This window comes from Choloepus didactylus, chromosome 7 (assembly GCF_015220235.1).
Source record: "Choloepus didactylus isolate mChoDid1 chromosome 7, mChoDid1.pri, whole genome shotgun sequence".
In the NCBI taxonomy this organism is placed as follows: domain Eukaryota; kingdom Metazoa; phylum Chordata; class Mammalia; order Pilosa; family Megalonychidae; genus Choloepus; species Choloepus didactylus.
In genome coordinates this window covers 33,118,523-33,141,481 of record NC_051313.1, presented here as the reverse complement: position 1 = coordinate 33,141,481, position 22,959 = coordinate 33,118,523, and the positions used below count along the sequence as shown (strand labels likewise).

Below are 22,959 nucleotides of genomic sequence, written 5' to 3'. Positions count from 1 at the left end.
CCAAAATGTCTGATGAACACAGGAGAAAATGAAAGATGAATTTTCCTAAAAATGATCAAAATCAGTGTTAGTAAGCAGACACTTGGGGGGTTAGTTTACCAAGAAGGAATAAGAAAGTCACTTCCCGCTGTCCAGCTCCAATTTTATAACCAGCCTAAGCACCTCTGGTTTTCATGCCCATAATGATATTTACCCATGACCCGTGTGTAATTCTTCTTCTTTATAGATTGCATTATTTTATCACCCTGACTTCTTTCAGGATTTCAGAAGCTCTGTGTTAAAAATCCACAAATTTCTGCAGAAAGAACTGAGCAAGGAGGCCATGGATGCTGTTGTGAGACCCGCCACATCTGGAACATGAAGCTTGATCTACTCACAAGTTACAAAAACTTGTCAAACAGTTGGCCTGGGATAAAAAGAGAAGAGGCCACTTCCTTCCCAAAGGTGAAGTTCAGCAGGGAAGCATGGCAGTCATTTGGGCTGTGGTGCAAATGGACCAAAGCACAGCCCCAGGCTTCCTGCCAGAGGTTCAGAAAATGGAGACCTCATGCGTCTCTTTCCTTCTCTAGACAGTTTATTGTCCATGATTTCTGCTCAGGTGCCCTCCATGAGACTGCATTACCTGGTCCCTGGAAGATATCTGATGAGTAATCTGTAATCTGTAAGACGACTCACAAGGTGTACACATGGCCCTGAAAATGTGCCAATGCCTAGCAGAGTTCCTGCCACAGATTGGAGGTTCATTTAGTGATAGGTCCTTTCCCCTCATAAACTTGGCCATGGTGCTGATGATAAAGTGAAGGCAGGCCTGTGGGCCATCACTGGCCACGCTGACATTCGGCATGATTTAGCATGTGCCTCCACCAGGGTGAATCCATAACAAACATTCGTTCCCTTTTTGTTATTGGGAGAGACTATTACATGTCTTTTATCAGACCAGAACATCACATCTTAAATATTTACGGTAATATCTCATTTATCTGATCTCCAATGAATGAGTTTTTAGAATGAACGAATTTTTCATGTAATTGATAAATTTGAACATATTAAAATATTTTTATTAGATTATACAATCATTCTAAATTTTTTTTTATGATTTCCTAACTTAATATCATGGACACTGTGTAACTTGGCATTGTAGATATAGATTTTGCCCTTAATTATAGTATCTTAGTGTATATATTCCTCCCTGTCAAGTGGCAATAAATATTGGCTTTGAATTTCTCTAAGGTAGTATTTCTTCCCTTGCCTCTTTTAGGTATAAATTTTCCCCCTTCTCTTGAAAAATTGGAAGTGCTGGTAACATTGAGCCAACTCTGTTTTTACTTTAAATTTACTTAATTTTTTAAAGATTAGAACAGTTGTAGGTTTACAGAAAAATCATGAAGAAAGTATAGAGTTCACATAAATTCCTCCACCCCACAGTTTTCCCTATTATTAACATTTTGTTAGTGTGGTACGTTAAAATTGATGAACCACTATTAGTATATACTTATTTAATTACTGTTAATAGTTTACATTAGGGTTCCCTCTTTGTGTTGACAGTTATTGCTATGTTTTTTTTTTCAGTTTTCATTGTGATAACATACATATAACATAAAATTTCCCGTTTTAACCACTTTCAATTACACAGTTCAATGGTATTAATTACATTCAAAATATTGTGCTACCATCATCACCATTCATTACCAAAACTTTTCCACCACCCCAAACAGAAACCAAGTAAGCATTAACTTCCCTTTCCCCACTGACCTTTTCCCACTGGCCCCAGCATGCTTTATCATCTTTCAGACATTGAGGCTCTTGATGTTACACTTGCATTTTGTTTTTCTTTGAGACAAGATATCTTTCTGTGTTCCTATGTCTTTAACAAAACTTGAAAATGAGAGACGAAAATGACTAATAAGAGAAAGAGGAGCGAGCAAAATTTCTTTCTGGAAGTGAAATATATACCCTTATGCTTATTTTTGCAGATACACAAATGCTTCGCTCCTTGATGTTACCTGCCTGAACCTTGTTTGCATTGGTTCTGCCCTGGGTGTGAATGTTAGTAGAAATACTAACGTGTTCTTAAATCTAATCCACCCCTGTGTGTGTAAACCCACTGGACCTTCTGATGAGGCTACTTCAGTTATGGTGTGAAACACCGCATTCAAGAAGGGTCATATTCTTCTTACTGGAGTTCTTTATAAACAGTCATTTTTAGAGACTTCTGTAAGATACAGTAAGCAGTGTTATGCCTGGAACAAAATACAGATCAAGTTTAGTCATTTTCTTTTTGTTCAGGAGGACTGATAAAATGGGCTATGAGTATATCTAGAATTATAGTATGGTTGCAATGATAAGTTTGTTTACTTGCTTGCCATGAAGTGGAAGAGTGAAAAGGCATAGCAAAGTGGAGAGTAACTTGGAGCTTAGTGGGGAGAAAAAATAAAAGTAGGAAAAATAATGTTTCTCCAAATACAGAGTTTTCATGTATTTTTTTAATCTCAAACTTTATTAAAGTAATTTCTTTGTTTTTCCTACCAGTTACCGTCTGTTCCAGTTTCCTAATGGTGCCAGGATGCAAAATACCAGAAATGGATTGGCTTTTATAAAGGGGGTTTATTTGGTTACAAAGTTACAGTCTTAAGGCCATAAAGTGTCCAAGATAAGACATCAACAACAGAGTACCTTCACTGGAGGGTAGCCAATGGCCTCCAGAAAACCTCTGTTAGCTGGGAAGGCACGTGGCTGGTGTCTGCTTGCTCCCAGTTGCATTTCAAAACGGCATTCTCCAAAATGTCAGTGTCAGCTTCCAACAGCTGTCTTCAATATGTGTCTCCAACTACAGCAGTGAGCTCCTTATGTCTGAGCTTATATAAGGCTCTAGTAAACCAATCAAGGCCCACGCTGAATGGGCGTGGCCACACCTCCATGGAAATACTGAACAAAAAGGTTCCAACCGAATCCACACTAATACATTTGCCCCCACAAGATTGCATTAAAGAATATGGCTTTTTCTGGGGGACATAATATATACAAACCAGCACACCATCAGATATTAGAAAAATTCATGATGGTAGAGCAGAGTAAAAGTTTTGACAAGATTTTCCAAATTAATCTGGGAAAGAAATGAATATAATTCTAAAATCAGCACCCAGAATTCAATGAAACCAGTTTCAGAAGGAAATTCTTTTAATTGTACACATGTTTTTTGACTACCATTGACTCATTTATTGAAAATCCTCAGTGATTAATAAATATTAATAAAGTAGTCTTGACATCACTTGCTATCTGCAGCCTCGTTTCTGTTTCCAAGGATTCTCCAGTTCCTGATCAAATGATGATTCCACTTATTGTTTTAGCATGTAATTATGGAATATTCTTCATTTTACATTTCAATAATTCCCAAGTCCTAGAGCAGAAGGGAATATGATAACATGTGATCAATTTGCCATCTCAAAATGGACACCTTGTCCATTTTTAAAAAAACTTACCCTACAGTCTCTTTATCATATTCACAATTTTAATTTTATGTAACCAGATGGGTCTACCTTTTATTTCTTGGCTTCTAGATTTTGTGTTTTACTTAAGAAAGCCCCTATCATAAATGTATTCATATATTCATAAATTCATATATTTATTTCACCTGCATATTATTCTTAATGTTTGTTGTAATAAAACTAATTATTTTATAAATAGAAATCAAATTGATCCAACATTATTTATTGAATATTCTATTATCTTCCCAATGATTAAAATTGGCATTATGTTCTAAATGATTTTGAGTTGATTCTGCACATATTTTCTGTTGGTCTACTTATAATTTCTTTTGCAGAGACAGTGACTTTTTAAAATTCAGTTTTGTTTTTTTTTTTTATCATCATTTTATTGAGATATATTCACATACCACGCAGTCATACAAAACAAATTGTACTTTCGATTGTTTACAGTACCATTACATAGTTGTACATTCATCACCTAAATCAATCCCTGACACCTTCATTAGCACACACACAAAAATAACAAGAATAATAATTAGAGTGAAAAAGAGCAATTGAAGTAAAAAAGAACACTAGGTACCTTTGTCTGTTTGTTTGCTTCCCCTACTTTTCTACACATCGATCCATAAACTAGACAAAGTGGAGTTTGGTCCTTATGGCATTCCCAATCCCACTGTCACCCCTCATAAGCTACATTTTTATACAACTGTCTTCGAGATTCATGGGTTCTGGGTTGTAGTTTAATAGTTTCAGGTATCCACCACCAGCTACCCCAATTCTTTAGAACCTAAAAAAGGTTGTCTAAAGTGTGCGTAAGAGTGCCCACCAGAGTGATCTCTCGGCTCGTTTTGGAATCTCTCTGCCACTGAAGCTTATTTCATTTCCTTTCACATCCCCCTTTTGGTCAAGAAGATGTTCTCCATCCCACGATGCCGGGTCTACATTCCTCCCCGGGAGTCATATTCCATGTTGCCAGGGAGATTCACTTCCCTGGGTGTCTGATCCCACGTAGTGGGGAGGGCAGTGATTTCACCTTTCAAGTTGGCTTAGCCAGAGAGAGAGGGCCACATCTGAGCAACAAAGAGGCATTCAGGAGGAGACTCTTAGGCACAAATACAGGGAGGCCTAGCCTCTCCTTTGCAGCAACCGTCTTCCCAAGGGTAAAACTTATGGTAGAGGGCTCAACCCATCAAACCACCAGTCCCCTATGTCTGTGGTCATGTTAGCAACCATGGAGGTGGGGTAGGCGAATACCCCTGCATTCTCCACAGGCTCCTCAAGGGGGCACTACATCTTTTTCTTTTTTTTTTTTTCCCTTGTTTGTCTTTTTTTTTTTTTTTTTTAACTTTCCCTTCTTTTTTCAAATCAACTGTATGAAAAAAAAAGTTAAAAAGAAAGCAAACATACAATAAAAGAACATTTCAAAGAGATCATAGCAAGGGAGTAAGAAAAAGACAACTAACCTAAGATAACTGCTTAACTTCCAACATGTTCCTACTTTACCCCAAGAAAGTTACATACTATAGCAACATAAAATTCAGTTTTATTGAGATATATTCACATAAACTACAATCATCCACAGTATACAATCCATTGTGCACAGTACCATTATATAGTTATGCATTCATCACCAAAATCAATTTTTGAACATTTTCATTATTCCAAAAAAAATAATTAAAACAAGAATAAAAATATAAGTAAAGAAGAACACCCAAAACATCCCATCCCCCCAATTATTCATCTAATTTTTGTTTCCATTTTTCTACTCATCTGTCCATACGCTGGATAAAGGGAGTCTGAGTCACAGGGTCTTCACAATCGCACAGTCACACAGTGTAAGCTACATAGTTATATGATCATCCTCAAAAATCAAGGCTACTGGGTTGCAGCTCAATAGTTCCAAGCATTTCCTTCTAGCTATTCCAATACACTAAAAATCAAAAAGAGACGTCTATATAATGCATAAGAATAACCTCCAGAATCACCTCTCAACTCTATTTCAAATCTCTCAGCCACTGAAACTGTATTTTGTTTCATTTCCCTTTCCCCTTTTGGTCAGGAAGGCTTTCTCAATTCCATGATGCCAGGTTCAAGTTCATCCCTGGAAGTCATGTCGCATGTCACTAGGGAGATTTAAAACCACGGGAGTCATGTCCCACATAGGGGGAAGGGCAGTGAGTTTACCTGCCGTGTTGGCTTAGAGAGAGAGGCCACATCTGAGCAGCAAAAGATGCTCTCTGTGGGAGACTCTTAGGCACAACCACAAGCAGGCTCAGCCTCTCCTTTGCATTAACAAGCCTCTTAAGGGCAAGCCCCCAGATCGAGGGCTTGGCCTTCTAAATCAGTAGTCCCCAGTGCCTGTGAGAACTTCAGTAATTTCCCGGGTGGGGAAGCCCAATATTTCCACATTTTCCCCCAGTCCCTCAGGAGGGCTTTGCAAATACATTTTCCCCCACTTCCTTCTCCGACTTTATTGGACAGCTTAAAATTGCTTTTCTCCAAAAAGCTCCAAATTATGCTAACAATGAGCATTGATGTTTACTCTTGGTTTTAGAGTTAGTCCTTGAAAAAATGTGTTCTAAATCTTTGCCATCACCGTCTGTATATCCAGGATCAACGCTGTGATGAAGTTGTTCCTGTTTAGGCTTTTATCTTGATTTCTCTCTTGCCCAGCCCTTTACACGCATGTGTGTCTTTTTATTCTGTTTACTCCCACTCAACTGTATGCGCTATGGAGGGCCTTATACACATGTTATTCGATGATATTTAATAGCTAATGAAGTCAGACAATCCAAGGCCATCATTATGCTAAAATTAAAGTTACTTATGGAAGTTCATAGACACTTCCAGAATTGGTTTTACCTCCTACATGGGAACATATTCAAGAAACCCAGAATGGGCTTACTGGTCTGACTCGACTCTTCCCATTCATTAATCCCCATTCACCAGTGGCATGGAAAGGGGTTTCTTTAACAAAGCATTACACAAAACTCCTCTACCAAACTAAATGTGTATATATATATATATATATATATTTTGTAGTTAAATGCAGAAAGTTGATTTCTTTCCACCCCTTTCCTCCTTTTACATGGCAAGTAAAGCTCACTGGTCTGCGAGTAGCCTCCTCTATTTGCCAACCTGGCCAGTAAAGAGGATTCAGAGGAAATAATACAATCATAAAAGGGAGGGGCAACAAAAGAAAATAATTAAGCCATAGCCTCAATTGTGCATTCCCATGCAGGGTACCCTGACTCATCACAGTGGTGACAGTTGACTTTACTCATCTTGCTGCAGCTGATGGCTACATGACCAGTTTCACCACACCTATAGCACTTCACTTTGGTACAGTCTTTTTTGAATGGGTCCAAATTCTCCACAAGAATAGCACTTTTGCTCACCCTCATGGTCACAGTCATGAGCTAAGATGGCCTGGTTTGCCACATTGCTCTCGCTCTCTCTTGGGCTCCTTGCAGACCTTGGCGATGTGGCCACTTCTACTGCAGTTATAGCAGGCGTCCTCCTGAAGATCACGATCCTTGGCAGGATGACCAGACTCACCACAGCAATAACATATGTCTGGAAGAGATGAGGAAACAAACCGGGAGCCTCTATCCGAGGTAAAACCACCTCTGGCACGGCTTTTCATTCCACAACCACAGCCTCCTCCAGTAGGGCATCCTGGGCCTGGTGGCCAGGTTGTCCACACCTGAAGCACTCATTGCTGCTCACGGCTGCAGTTAGAGCTTCTTCTTCTTCTCTGAGCAGACCCACAGTGGGGGAGACTTGGACACAGCCCCGAAGAAGGAGGCTCAGAAGGGAGAGGCTGTTTATTTTCAGGGTTCTTGCATGTGCCACACGCAGGTCTGCTTGCAAACATATTTTTATTCTCTATGTAAATGACTTTGGGATGTATCGGGGTTCCACACTAACCTGCATCAATCAACAAGATCTCACTCCCTATTCAAAGTTCCATGTAATTATGGTGTTTGAGTAAACTGATCATACAAATCATCTGGCGTGCTACAGAAAATATAGATTTTGCAATAAATAAACATATCTTCCTTTGGTCTCACACAGACTTGGAAGTTTTAAAATACAGTTAATATTGTCCTTTACCCTTTAGTCTGACTTGCCTTAGTCCTAACCAGATCCACTTCATTCGTGTCTCTGATTGAATTCTGAACTCTTTTTCAGCTTTTTTAACACTTGCTATATGGTATAATACTGACATTCATAGCTGCCAAACTCTAGCTCTGAGTGTCAGGTGTCACAGAGATACTCAGTTCTAGGGACAGACCAGGTTATATACAAAGAGCTCAGCATCTCAGAATTTAGAGATGACCAGTACAATATAGGAATAGATGTGACTGCTGTATGAATTTACAATCTAGGGACCTTTACAAAAAACTTCCCATGATAACCTATGCTCTAAGATTCAATTTTCAGAGTTTACACTTTGTAGTTAGTCCATATTAGTGAGGCATTATGTTTGTCTTTTTGTTTCTGGCCTATTTCACTCAAAATGTTGTCCTCAAGATCCATTCACTTAGTTGCATGCCTCGGAACTTCATTCCTTCTTGCAGCCACTCAGTATTCCATTGTATGCATATACCACAGTTCACCATTCTGTTCATCAGTCAATATATCCTTAGGCCACCTCCATCTAAGGCAAATTGTGAATACTGCCACCATAAACAACAGTGTGTAAATGTCCATTCACATTCGTGCTCTCAGTTCTTCCAATATATTCCCAGTAACGGGGTTGCAGGGACAAATGGCAACCGCATAGTTAGCTTCCTGTGGAACCACCACACTGCTCTCCAGATGGGCTGTACCATTCTACTTCCCCACCAACAGTGAATAGGTACATCTCTCTCTCCATGTTTTCTCCAGCAATTATATCCCTCCATTTTCCCCCTGCAATTTTATAGATATATATTCACATACCATACAATCATCCATGGTGTACAATCAATTGTTCACAGTATCATCATATAGTTGTGCATTCATCACCACAGTCAGTCCTTGAACATATTCATTACTCAAAAACAAATTAAAATAAGAATAATAAAAAGAATAAAAGAAAAAATAAAAATAAAATAAAACGGTCATACAACACTGCCATCACCAAGAATCCCTTATATTCCCCACTTATAGACCTTTAGATTTGGTGTATTGCCTTTGTTACAATTAATGGAAGCCTATTAGAATGTTACTGTTAACTATATACTCTAGTTTTCCATGATTATATTTTTCCCCAATACCATCCCATTCTCAACACCTTGCAAAGATGACATTCATTTGTTCTGCTATATTAAAACTATTTTTATATTTGTACATTTAATCACCATTACTGACCACTCTAGATTTCACTAAGGTGTACAGTCCCAGTCTTTATCTTCTATCTTTCCTTCTGGTGTCATACATGTGCCTAGCCCTCTTCTTTCTACTTTACTCATAGTCATCTTTGTTTATTATACTTATAATACCATGCTACCATCACACAGTATTGTGCTATCCATTTCTGGATCTTTACCATCAATCCTGTTGAATATTCTATACTCCTTCAGTATCAAATGCCTGATCTCTACCCTCTTTCTATCTCCTGATAACCTGTGTTCTCAGTTTTAACTCTCAAACTTTGCTCATTAATGTTCGCTCATATTAGTGAGTCCATACAGTATTTGTCCTTTTGTTTTGGGCTAATTTTGCTCAACATAATGATTCAGTTTGCTTCATCACACTTTTCATCCTTCCTAAGAAGCACACATAATTTCTTTAATAAGCTGCTGCTTTAAACAAAGATATAAAAGGTCCTGAAATTCTTGCCCTGGGAGAGGATTTCTCATCCCCGTGCCCTACCTTGTATACCATCTCTTATCTTCCTCCATTCCTTGCTTCCAAGGGCTCACAATTTCTACAGGTCTGGAGGGGAACTATGTCTTGAGAGAAACATTACTTTTCTCTTCCTTTCTCCTCTTTTTTTCCTCAACCAAGGGCTTTCGTTGGCAGCAGAAAGAAAATCTCATACTTTAAAAAATAAGTATTGAAAATAAAATAAATAAGTATTGAGCACCTTCTGTATACTAGAAGTTTAGAATTTTAGATGAACTATCTTATGTATTATTAACAATAACCTTATGGGTAGATGCTATTTCATAAATGAGAAAAAGGAGGCTAAGAGAGGTAAACTAAATTTCCTAAGGCACATATTTAGTATTAGTGTCATGATTCAAAACCAGCTCTGTCTTACACTAGCTTTTATTGGTTGGAGGCTGAGTTGCTGTTTTAGTATGATTCAGTCCACTTTTGGTTCATCCCCATTCCATTGAGAACCTGGTAGGCCTCCTTAGCCCTTAAAAATGAAAGGATTCAGTTCTTTATAGAGATTTTGTCTCCTGCCTTAAAATTTCAAAATTTGGCAAAGGTTTTGAGGGTGGACTGGCTGTGTGTTTGAGGTAGCCTTCTTCTTTCTGTTGACATTTTGTCTTCTAGCCAAATGGAAATTTTAGATTTCATTCTGACTTTTAGAAATATTTGATCCAAGTCCATTAACCTTCAGTTCTGCCTCAGAACTCGGGAAATTTCCCAGGGGAAAAACCGACTCTCTGTCTGAAGCTCCCCTAGACCCCAACCCTTCATGCCAACCATCAAAACTTCTGCCAATTCCACCCCCCACACTATTAGACCCAACCTGATCATTAAACAAAGCCCACATTTGGCAAATGCACCTAGGAAAGAAAATCAGGCATATTACACACATCAAAGCTCTCTTTTCTCTCAGAAATTTTAGTTCATCCAGTTGTTGTTGCTTCTACAGATCTGATGTTTTAAAAATATTTAGTCTCTTGTACTTTATCTGTTTGTTTTAAAACTGGTGTTGTGATGGAAACATTGGCCTTTAATGACCTATTACATCCTACTCAAGAGGGACAATCCTAACCAGATTTTTAATGATGATTCCTACTAAGATTTGTCACTACAATTCCCCAACTCACTGCTGTAATTGAACCAGTCATGATGACCACTCTCCAATTCTGAAGAGTTCAGGTTGTCTAGTCTTTCAATTGTAGCAGCAAAGCCAACAGATACCTTATAGTAGTTGTATTAGTTAGGAATCTCTAGGGAAACAGAACCAACAGGAGATATCTGTACATAATATGAGATTTTAGAAAGGTGTCTCACGCAACTGTGTGGATGCACAAGTCCAGATTCCATATAAAGGCTGTGAGCTGGCACTCCACTGAAGGTCTTTGATGAATTCCCCAAGAGATGCTGGCTGGTTGAAGTAGAGACTGAGTTCTCCCTTCTGTTCATGGAAGCTGTCACCTCTCCCTGAAAAGCCTTCCATTGATTAGATTAAATGTTTCTCACTGTGGAAGACACTCCCCTTGGCTGACTGCAGATGTAATTAGCCACAGAAGCAATCAATGTACTGATGATTTAAGTGCATGAAATGTCCTTGCATCTACAGTTAGGCCAGTGATTGCTTGACCAGATACCTGGGCACCATCACCCGGCCAAACTGACACATGAACCTAACCACCACAGTAGTTAATTTCACTCTTGATACTTTTTACCCTAAAATACACTTGTAGGGCAACATGGTCTGAAGTGAAAGTCACAGTCTATAAGTAAATGACCTAATCCAAGTGCCTGGCCTTGTTGATATCTCAAGTATTGTACCCCATGATTCCCAAAGCTGTGGTACACTTTGTTATATAAATAAAGCATTCCTCTAAACATGTTCATTTGGTGTATCCCAGTTGTCTGATTTATGATATTAGGATACTGATGATAAAAAATGAAACTTTGAATATTTAGATATCTCTTTTGCATGTTATTTTATGAAACTATCATGTATTCTGGGGAGAGAGAAAAAATGATGAATATAAATTCATCAGTGGAAAAACCAAGATTTCTGATATGTAATCTGGCAAAAACTTTCATTATAGCTCAGCTGACTAGGTTAAATTATTCCACAATATATTTAGATGCTCTTGTCAAACATGAGATGATTATTTGTTCTTGGATTTTACATAAACCCATACCAACATTTACCTTCCCCAAATGACCTTCCTTGAGTTGAGGCAAAGGCTTTATTGCAACAAGACTATTGACAGGGTTTACTGTGACAGGGTTTTTGAACTTCAGAGTGTACGGGAATGTCCTGGTTTATGAGTTAAAATTTCAAAACCCACCCTACATAGATTCTTATTTAATAGGTCTTGGGTAAGGTCTACAGGCCTGAAATCTATGGGTAGTCTGTAGCCCCACTCAGAGTCACTTTAATCTATAGTTTCCTTGAATTTATTGGAGTAGTTATCTGATGTGTGTGTGTGTCGTGTGTGTGTATGTGTGTCTATGTCTATTTTTCTATAAAAGTATTTCATACTCATGTTTTTTTTTTTTTTAATTAATCAATAACTTATAAATTCAGGCTCTAAAACTAAATTTATTAGAATTCCTTGGGTCTCTTTATCTCGGACACTCTGAAATGGGTTTTTATGGGCCCAGGTAATCAAAGACTGAATAGAAGGTTTAATTTATGGATGGGATATTTTTTGAAATTGTATGCTCCCTATATTGATAGTAATTTCCAGAATGAGAGTATATCTCTGGCCAGAAAAAATATTTGTGTTTAGTATCATTATTTAAAGCACATCTTAGTATTTAAGCAGTACCCATCTGTACACAATTTAAAACATAATTTTAAGAGACTGTCAAGATGACATAAATCAGCATTGCAGACCCAAAGCAGCAGTTATTATTATTACTGTTTCTTGAATGAGTAGTGGAGGCATGGATGTTCACTTTATATAGAGTCCTTATGCTGTATATTTATGGTTTATGAACTTCTAAAAATGTATTTTATTTGATTATGACTACTGATTCATCATATAAATAATTCTTTTTAGTTTCTAATGTATTAAAATAGCCAGAAGGAAATACCTGAAATTGTCCAGCTGTAATCTAATAGACTTGATATTTGATAATGATTGTATAACCATATAGCTTTCATCTTGTGACCATGTGATTTTACAAACCTTGTGAGTGACACTCCCTTTATCCAGTGTATGCATAGATGAATACTAAAATAAAGACATGCATGAAAAATTGAATTTTATTTCATAATTTTTAAGTTTTCTAAAAAAGACAGAACATGAGTGTGCCAGTTTGAATGTATTATGTTCCCCCAGAAAAAGCCATATTCTTTGATGCAATCTTGTGGGGCAGACATATTAGTTGGGATTAAGTTGGAACGTTTGGATTAGGTTGTTTGCATGGAAATGCACCCACCCAACTGTAGGTGATAACTCTGATGAGATATTTCCATGGAGGCATGGCCCCACCCATTCGGGGTGGGTCTAAGTTGAGTCACTGGAGCCATATAAATGGGCTGACAAACAGAAGGAACTCAGTGCAGCTGAGAGTGACCTTTTGAAAAGGAGCTACAGCCAAGAGGGACACTTTGAAGAAAGCACAGGAGCTGCAGATGAGAGACAGTTTGAAGATGGCCGTTGAAAGCAGACTCTTGCTCCGGGGAAGCTAAGAGAGGACAAATACCCCAAGTGCAACTAAGAGTGATATTTTTAAGGAACTGCTGCCTAGAGAGGAACGTCCTGGGAGAAAGCCATTTTGAAACCAGAACTTTGGGGCAGATGCCAGCCACGTGCCTTCCTAGCTAACAGAGGTTTTCTGGACACCATTGGCCATCCTCCAGTGAAGGTACCCGATTGCTGATGTGTTACCTTGGACACTTGATGGCCTTAAGACTGTAACTGTGTAACCAAATAACCCCCTTTATAAAAGCCAATCCATTTCTGGTGTTTTGCATTCTGGCAGCATTAGCAAACTAGAGCAATGAGACAAGAGGAAAAGGCCAGTTTCTTCATGAATATGAGGTTCAGCGATAAAACCCTGGGGATTCATTCTGAACATGTGCTACCAGGGATTTCTGAAGTGTACTTATCTCTCAGGAAAACAGCAAGTCCATACCCCATCATCCCCTATTATAAGTTCCTCAGTGAGGGAATTGTTACTTGGGTCCTGGAGAGAATCGTGTGAGGAATGTAGCATCACATGGGCTAAAATAGGGATCTGGAGATTTTATCAGTGACTAGGACAGTATCGACATGGAGGGAATGATCAATCAACAAATGATTCAATTCTCTGCCCCTAACAAGGTCAGATCATCTGAGGATATGGTGGTTGTCGGCTAGCACATCATCACTGTGCTCTGTATAATCTTCTCAGCCTTCACCAATAGTTAATTAACAACCCTAGTTTGTTATCCTTTGCAATACTATATCCTCTTCCTAAACTAGATTCTTTACATCATTTTAAAAAAATTAGAATGATACTATTCACTTTAAAATCTACTTCTTTCAATGTATTAATCATTTTAGATCCCTTTCCAGCTACATATTCAATATTTACTGGTCCCAAGCATGACTTTTTCCCATTGTGGCTTGGCTTCTTTGCAGCTAAAACCATAACTTTTCTGCCATTTGGTCAAAGCGAATTTTCATTTTTTACATTCATTTTTCTGGTGTAAAGGCACAAATTATTGTAATGATTTCTTCATTAGATTATAATCAACTTAATCCCCTTGATTTTGTAAACAAAAAACCATATCTCTATTAATGGGACTTTTCCCTTTTCCCAAAGAAATGAAAATTTTCCAACTCATGCTAGTAAATTAGACAACTCTAATTATACTTCCTCTTTTGTGCTTTAACAAAGAAAGGTTTAGATTCATTTTTTTGTGTGTGTGGATATTTTGTGAGTGGTTTTAGATGGACATGGCCATATATATTTGAGAATTTGGCTAATTAAAATTTTTTCTTAGATGAGGCTGTTACCAATTTTCTAGCATTTTTATCCAAGTATTGATTTTCCTCTCCATTGAGGCACATGGGTGGGGAGACATAATAAAAGGAGCATCAGTTATAAAAACAAAGGTCTGTGATAGAACAGATGGCTAGTATGTTAAAATTTCAGAGATAGGGTTCTGAGCTGAATTATAAGAGTCTTTTCCATCTTTCTACTGTACCTGTTTGGAGTGAAGGCAAGGGGAAAATCAATTACCTCTAAAATTTGGTCTCATATTTGAATCATATTAGCAGGGAAATGTGCTTATTATTTTCTGAGTTGTGAATCAGAAAAACTTTCTCTGGAGTCTTTTTTTATTAACAGCTTTATTGAGAGATTATTTACATACTATAAAATTCACCCATTTTAAGTGTACAATTCAATGAGTGTTAGTAACTTAGAGTTATGTAACCATTGCTCCAATTTAGTTTTAGAACACTCCATCATCCCAAAGTAACCTCTCATGCCCTTTGGCAGTTAATCCCCATTCCTACCCCTTATTTCCAGGCACCTACTAGTCTACTTTCTGCCTCTGTTGATTTGTCTTTTCTGGTCATTGAGGTTCATTGATGTTGTAGCATGTATTAGTATTTTGTTCATTTTTATTCCTGAATAAGTATTTCATTGTATGGATATATCACATTTTGTTTATTCACTAGCTGATAAACATTTAAAATGTTTCCACTTTGGGCCATTGTGGTTAACACTGATATGAACATTTGCTTACAAGTCTTTGGGTGGACATATGCTTTCACTCCTTTTGGGAAGATACGCAGAAGTGGAAATGCCAAACAGTTTCACAAAGTGGCTGTATCATTTACATTCCCATCATATGTGAGGGTTCCAATTTCTCCACATTCTTGCTTATCATTAACAGTCTTTGATTATAGCCATTCTGGTTGTTGTGAGGTGACATCTCATTGTGATTTTAATTTTCGTTTCCATAGTGATAAAATGATGTTGAGCATTCTTTGATGTGCTTATTAGCCTTCTGTATATCTTTGACAAAATGTCTATTCAAATATTTCATCCATTTTTAAATTGGATTGTTTATCTTCTTACTATTGTGTAAGAGTTCTTTGTTTATTCTGGGTACAAGTCATTTACAAGACAGGTATTTTGCGAATAGTCTCTCAGTCTGTGTCTTGTGTTTTCATTTTTAAAATGGCATCTTTTGAAGTGCAAAAGTTTTGAAATTTGAAGTTGAATTTATCAATTTTAAAATTTTATTGTCCTACTTTTGCTGTTGTATCTAAGAAATCCTTGCCTAAAACAATGTCACAAAATTTTCTCATAGGTTTTCTTTTGCTGGCAATATAAATATATTTCTTTCCAGTTTATTTTTTGAAATGATTTAAAGACAAGAACCTAAAACAATGATTATAAAATGGTATTATTGGACTTATACAAAGTAATATATATATAACATTTATATATGTAACATACCTATATATTTAATATATAACATAATAGCAAAAACAAGTAGGGAGAGAAGAGTGCTTTATTGGAACAAAGTTTCTATATTTAACGAGAATTAAATTTTTATTAATATGAGGTAGATTTTTTAAAGTTAAAATGCATATTGTAATTTCCAAAGTGCAGTTTTGCTGCAGATACAATTCTTAGTTGAAATTTCTTTCTTTCAGCACTTTGAATGTGTCACACCACTGCCTTATGGCCTCCATTGTTTCTATTGAGAAATCAGCAGTTGTTCTTATTGAGGTTCCCTTGCTGCTTTTAAGATTTTTCTTTGTCTTTTAACAGTGTGGTTATGTTATATCCAGTTTTAGATCTCTTTTGAGTTTATCCAACTTGGAGTTTGTTGAGTTTGTTAGATTTGTAGAAATATAATTTTAATTCAGTTTGGGAAATTTTTAATCATTATTTCTTCCTCTCCTTCTGGAACTCCATTTACAGATATTTTGGGTGCTAGATGGCATCTCACAGTTCTGTAAAGCCCTATTCATATGTAGAAATTCTTTTTTTCCTTCTGTTCTTCAGACCAAATAACCACTATTGATCTATCTTTCAGGTCATAGATTCTTTCTTCTGTCAGGTCTATATGCCAAATTAAGCCCCTATATGCCAGAGTGGCCTGCCTGTCTCCATGGACACTGGGCTGATGCAACTACATACCTGCTTCCGTGGTGTCAGCCTCTCAGAGAGCACTAGACTTCCCAGAGTATCATCAGCAATGCTCCAATGTGAATTCCTACCATTTGCTTGGGGGCCATACTGAAGGCAAAATGAAATTTTAGTCTTGTCATAAATGGTAGACAATTGGAACCATAACACTTGTCTCATATGGTTTTTACCCTATCCTGTTGGACAAACCATTGTCACATGGCAGGTGTTTGTGTATATAGGACTCATGTCTTACTTTAACTATTGAAACAGGTTATATACCATAAGAACTACCTTCAATCTTACCCACTGGAATAAGTCACCTTCACCCTCTTCTCATGACACCTATCCATAGGCTGGTCTAAATCATTTCTGTCAAAAAATATATTGAGTAAATTAAATTTGAATTGATTATTGGCCACTTACTGAAAAAATGCCATCTCATAAGGTTATTACTTAATGCTAAAATTTAAATGTCCCAGTAGCAGGAGAAATTACTATCCCTGAAATGTGAAAGCAGTATAATGTTGAGACTTAAATCTCTCTGCCATTAATCAAGGTCCAGGGTGTACTGAAGGGACAGAATCCAGGCCGGGGAGGACCTGACCACCCTCCTCTCTGCTGGCTGTAGCACCTCACTTTGGCTTCCAAGAAAAATTGATGGAGTCGAAAATGTTACCATTCTCCTTGTTCCAGATTTTTAAAGTGAGCTTTTCTTTCAGCATAATCCTTACTATTATGCAATTGCACAACCTTTTAAAAAGTACTCTTGAGGGGCAGAGTTTCTTCCTTTGCTTTGTAAATATTTAACTCAATTTAAGTTAGGACAAAACAGCCCTTGGGAAATAGAAAATTAATTATTCCCATCTTCATGGCCATCTTTTACAACTGTCATCAAAACCAAAAAAGGGCTACCAAAATCTTGACATTTGAACATTTTAGTATTGATCCTGGTGCCCCCTTAACATGTGCTGTTTATACTTTCTTTTAAATATGCTGGACAATTCCAAATTTGGGGGATTTCTGGTCACAAGCACTAATTCTATGGTTTTCTACTAGCCAGAGCTCAAACTTTAAGACTTTCCCTAATGACTGTCATTTGGATAATTATCATTTAACAGGGCAAAGAATTTCCTCAGAACTTTTGAACCACTTTTTAAAATACCCCTATATTTTTCAATTCCCACCTACTGACAGAGAAAAAGGAAAGTAGAGAAAAGCAAAATCAGCTATTCAAAATAGATAACAGAAAGTTACCTTGTTTCAGTTCAGCAATTATCTTCTCATAAGAAGTCAAGCCTCTCAAGTTTACAAAATAGATTGTTAAAATCCTAAATTTATTCACAAACTCATATTGTAGTTCAACATACCAGGACATCTTCCTTGCCAAACCCTAAGTAAATTAATTGATTTTTTTAAATGTCAGGACAGTGAAAGATTCAGATGTCCATGAGTAAGACACAAGGCAAAAGAATTTCTTAACAAAGTTTCTTTTGTTTTTGACTCAGTAGATACTGTGGGCACTGTTTGTTTAGCCCCTCTGCTAGTAAAGTATTTGTTTTTAAATTGTGTATTGGTTTTCTATTGCTGCCATGAGAAATTGCCCAAAACTTAGTAGCTTAAAACTATGCAAATGTATTTGTCCTAGTTTGCTAATGCTGGAGAATGCAAAACACCAGAGATGGATTGGTTTTTATAAAACGGGGATTTATTTCGCTACACAGTTACAGTCTTAAGGCCACAAAGCGTCCAAGGCAACACATCAGCAATCATGTACCCTCACCGGAGGATGGCCAATGGCCTCCGGAAAACCTCTGTTAGCTATGAAGGCAGCTGGCATCTGCTCCAAAGCTCCGGCCTCAAAACGGCTTTCTCCCAGGACGTTCCTCTCTAGCAAGCTTGCTTCTCTTCAAAACATCACTCCCAGCTGCACTCTCTTCCCCCTGAGTCAGCTCATTTATATAGCTCCACCGATAAGGGCCCACCCTGAATGGGCGGGGCCACGCCTCCATGGGAACATCTCATCAGAATCATTGCCCACAGCTGGGTGGGGCACATTCCAAGCAAATCCAACCATCACCAAAACTTCTGCCCCACACAAGACTACAAAGATAATGGCATCTGGGGGACACAATACACTCAAACTGGCACATTCCACCCCCTGGAACCCAAAATGACATTATCTTTCCAAATACAAAATATATTCATTCCATCACAATATCACAAAAACTTAAATCATTTCAGTAACAAAAGTTAAGTACAAAATCCCATCAAAATCAGTTTAGGCTTGGTCAGTTCTAAGGCATAATTCCCCTCTAGCTGTGGATCTGTGAACCTAGAACAAGTTATGTGCTTCCAATATACAAAGGAGAGACATTCATAGGATAAACATTTCCATTGCCATAAGGAGAAACAGTAAGGAAAACAGGGTTAACAGGAGCAAAACAGTTCCTAAAACCCACAGGACAAAGTCCATTAGATTTCAAAGTCCGAGAGTCATTTACAGAACAATGTTGCATCCTTGGGGCTTGAGAGAGTGGGAGCCTAACCCTTCCCAAGGGCCTTTTCTGCAGCCCGTTCCTCTCCAAACACTTAGGTGAGTGCTCCAACATTTCCACACATTGGGGAGACCACCTTCTCGGCCCCACCCTCCTCAAACATCGGGGCAGCTCCCGGATTCCCTTCCATCTCCGGGTCACATGCTCAACCCCTTCAGAACAGTGTGGTGGCAGCCAGGCTCTCCCCAATTCCCTGGAAATGTGCTCCACCCTCTTTGGGGCTTGGGGTGGCAGGACATTTCCTGAGCAACGAGGTGGAAGGCCCGCCCTCGACCTCCAGGGCAAACTCACCCTTTCCCTGCGTGTGGGCTGCTCCGTTCTCCCAGCCCTAGACCTCCTGACGCCAGACCTCAACCTCCATGGCTCTGTCTTTGAAGAGATTTTTCCTTTAATTTTTTCCTTGTCTGTCTCCTCCAGTCCAGACCGGCAATGGCTCTGTCTATAAAGCTCTCGCAAAAATTCTGTTGGCTTTGCATGAAGCACACAGGGGTCAAAGCCATTAGACAACAGGACTTTCCACAAATCCTTTCTGCTTAACTCCTTTTCCAATCTTGGCTTGTACTGAAATGGCGGCTGGGTTCCATGTTTGATTATATCCTCATGTTGGGCTGTAGCTTCTGGGATTCCACCCCCTGGAAGCCTGTAATTTTCCAAGCCATCAACTTCTGGTTTCTTTGAACCCAAGAGTTCAGTTCTAAGTTTATCTCTCTCTGCTCGCATTTTACTATAAGCTGCAAGGAGAAGCCAGGATATGTCCTCCACACGTAGTCTGGAAATCTCCTCAGCTAAGTATTCCAGGTTGTTGCTTCCAGATTCTTCCTTCCATCTGACACCAGGACTCAATTTTGCCAAATTTTGTGCCACTTTAAAACAACGATCACCTTTCTTCCAGTTTGCAACAATACATTCATCATTTCTGCTCAAGTCCTCATCAGAAGTGTCTTTAGAGTCCATATTTCCACAAACAGTCTCTTTAAAGCAGTTTTGGCCTTTTCTATCAAGCTCCTCACAACTCTTCCAGAAACTCCCCATTATCCATTTAAAAAGCCGTTCCAACATGTTTGGTATTTGCAAACTCAGCAGCAAAAGCACCCCACTTCTGGTACCAAAATCTGTCCTAGTTTGCTAATGCTGGAGAATGCAAAACACCAGAGATGGATTGGCTTTTATAAAACGGGGATTTATTTCGCTACACAGTTACAGTCTTAAGGCCACAAAGCGTCCAAGGCAACACATCAGCAATCATGTACCCTCACCGGAGGATGGCCAATGGCCTCCGGAAAACCTCTGTTAGCTATGAAGGCAGCTGGCATCTGCTCCAAAGCTCCGGCCTCAAAACGGCTTTCTCCCAGGACGTTCCTCTCTAGCAAGCTTGCTTCTCTTCAAAACATCACTCCCAGCTGCACTCTCTTCCCCCCGAGTCAGCTCATTTATATAGCTCCACCGATAAGGGCCCACCCTGAATGGGCGGGGCCACGCCTCCATGGGAACATCTCATCAGAATCATTGCCCACAGCTGGGTGGGGCACATTCCAAGCAAATCCAACCATCACCAAAACTTCTGCCCCACACAAGACTACAAAGATAATGGCATCTGGGGGACACAATACACTCAAACTGGCACAGTATTATCTTATGGTTCTACAAGTAAGAAATCTGACCTGAGTCTCACTGGGATAAAATCAAGGTGTTGGAAAGGCTATATTCATTTCTGAAGCTCTACGGGAGAATCCATTTTCTTGCCTTCTCCACCTTCTAGAGGCTGCCCATATTCCTTGGCTCCTGGCCACCTACCTCCACAGTCACAGCCAGCAATGTTTCATCTCTCTGACTCATAATCACAGCTCTTATTCTGTCTCTTTCAGGCCAAGCTGGCAGTGTTTCTGTTGGTATAAAGTTCTGAAGAATCTTGTGGTTCTTCCGTGTTTATTATGAAGATTCACTTCTTTAGAGAAGAGGCTTGTCCACAGATTTTTTTTTTAAGAAAATAACTTTATTCTATTGAGGCCACAGATAATATCACAGCAGCTGCTTTAAGGAGGTCACGTAAACATTTGTCCAGCCCCAAACTCTACACTATCTTAGTGGGCTTCTGTACAGTAAGAACACCCTGTTCCACTGTGTTTCCGAAGCAAGGAAGCTATTAATGATAGAAGAGAAGTTTAACTAGTGGTTTTCCACTTTATGCTTTTACTATTGATCATAGTTTTACACTAAATTAACTTGGTCATGAGAGCAGATTTTCCATTTCTTCATTTTCAACTTCTTGATTAGGCTAATCCATTGCAAAACTGCACTGCTTCAGCACCTTGCTGAAACCCTCACAAGGCTAAAGGTCACCCTGGTTCTGGGCACCCTCTAAAAACTGTTTCAGCTCATAGCGGCAAAGGCCAAACTGCTGCTGCTGCTGGTGGTATATGGGCTGGGCTCCCTGAGGCTCCTGGTAAGTGAAATCAGGCCTTGATGGCTCAGCATCACTCCCACCACTGACACTCCCAATGACGGCATGACCCAGCATGCACCCAACAGCAGAGCCCACTGCCACTGCTATCTGGGTGATCAGACCTGGGTGCCGGGGAGCAGCAGCAAGTGAGCCAACTGCAGATGGTGGAGCTGTTGCTGGCAGCTGAGCTGCTGGTACTAGCCTGGGGGTAGCTCTCATCTGAGGTGCCCAGCTGGCCAGGGGTGCCATGCATAAGGTACAGCTCTGGCTTCAAAGCTGCATCACAACTATGCATGGCGGTTTGGGTTCTAAAAGGGCACAGATGTTTTTGTAATAACCTCTTCTCTATCGGAGAAGATGGTTGAGGGAATATTTGTGTCACACCCTTAATCTCTTCCAAAGGTCTTTGAGTTACTGATTACTCTTGCCTTTTGATCCAGCCACACACTTGGCTTTTTCTCTAGAGACCTTTCCACCAGAGAATTTCTTAATTTTAGTATCTAACAATCTGGATATGTTGAGAATTTCCCAAGTTATCAAGCCCTGGTTCCTTTTTGTTTAACAATTCTTCACTCAATTTATCTTTCTTTTTCCACACTTTACTATAACCAGGTCACACTTTCCATACTTTGCACGGAAATATCTTTAACTAAACATCTAATTTCATCACTTACAATTCTTTCCACATAACTGCAGGACACAATTCTGCTAGGCTTTTTGTCACTAAGTAACAAGAATCCCACTTCTTCTAATTTCCTATAACATGTCCCTAATTTCCTTCTGGGCCTAAGTTCCAAATGGTATGGAACTGTTACTCTTCCTCTCTGCCTCGTTCTCCTATTCCAGAAGAAGCTCAGGAGGGGTGGCCCAATTGAGGAATGGATTTTTAAGTCTTGAAGTGATGGATTTTTAAGTCTTTTGTTATCTGGATGAAGGAAGAATGACAATACGACAGATGGCCAGGCAACATTAGCTGTGAGGCAGAGAAAGTAGACTGACAGGCACTGCTGAGGTGTTCAGAGAGTTGGTGAGAAATCAATAGATCTAATGAAAGAGAGTAACAAATCAGCAGAAAACTTTGCACTCATCCAGTTCAACCCATTCATTCCAGTGGTTATGAGCCCTAGGAGATGGAGACTCAAATAATCCATCACCTCCCTATACTTACCCAGTTTTCAGTGGACACAGTTAGGAGAAGACACTGGTTTTCTGACTGACTGTCCAATGACACTTTTAAAAGATAAAAATGTCTGTAATCCAGAAAAATTTCTGTAATCCAGAAAACTAGCAGACATATAAATCAACAGGAGTGAAACACAAAAGAAAAGCAAATGTTTTGAAACAGCTAACATTCAATGCCAGCTTCTATCCTGGCACCGTTCCAAGTGTACCCTTGTGTTTTTCATTTAGTCCTCCCCATCAGCCATTTGACATTGTGTTACTCTTCTTATTCTCATTTTGCATTACTAGGGTA

The 22,959-nt window shown here is 38.8% G+C and overlaps 1 protein-coding gene and 1 pseudogene across 1 annotated transcript; both read right to left on the bottom strand.

Annotated features, from left to right (window-relative positions):
- Positions 1 to 6,691: 6,691 nt before the first annotated feature.
- On the bottom strand, positions 6,692 to 20,878 carry LOC119540516 (annotated as a pseudogene).
- A 493-nt stretch (positions 20,879 to 21,371) lies between these two features.
- On the bottom strand, positions 21,372 to 21,734 carry LOC119540967 (coiled-coil-helix-coiled-coil-helix domain-containing protein 2-like). The gene has a single exon (XM_037844874.1). The coding sequence runs from the start codon at positions 21,732 to 21,734 to the stop codon at positions 21,372 to 21,374; it is 363 nt and encodes a 120-aa protein (XP_037700802.1).
- Positions 21,735 to 22,959: the final 1,225 nt, after the last annotated feature.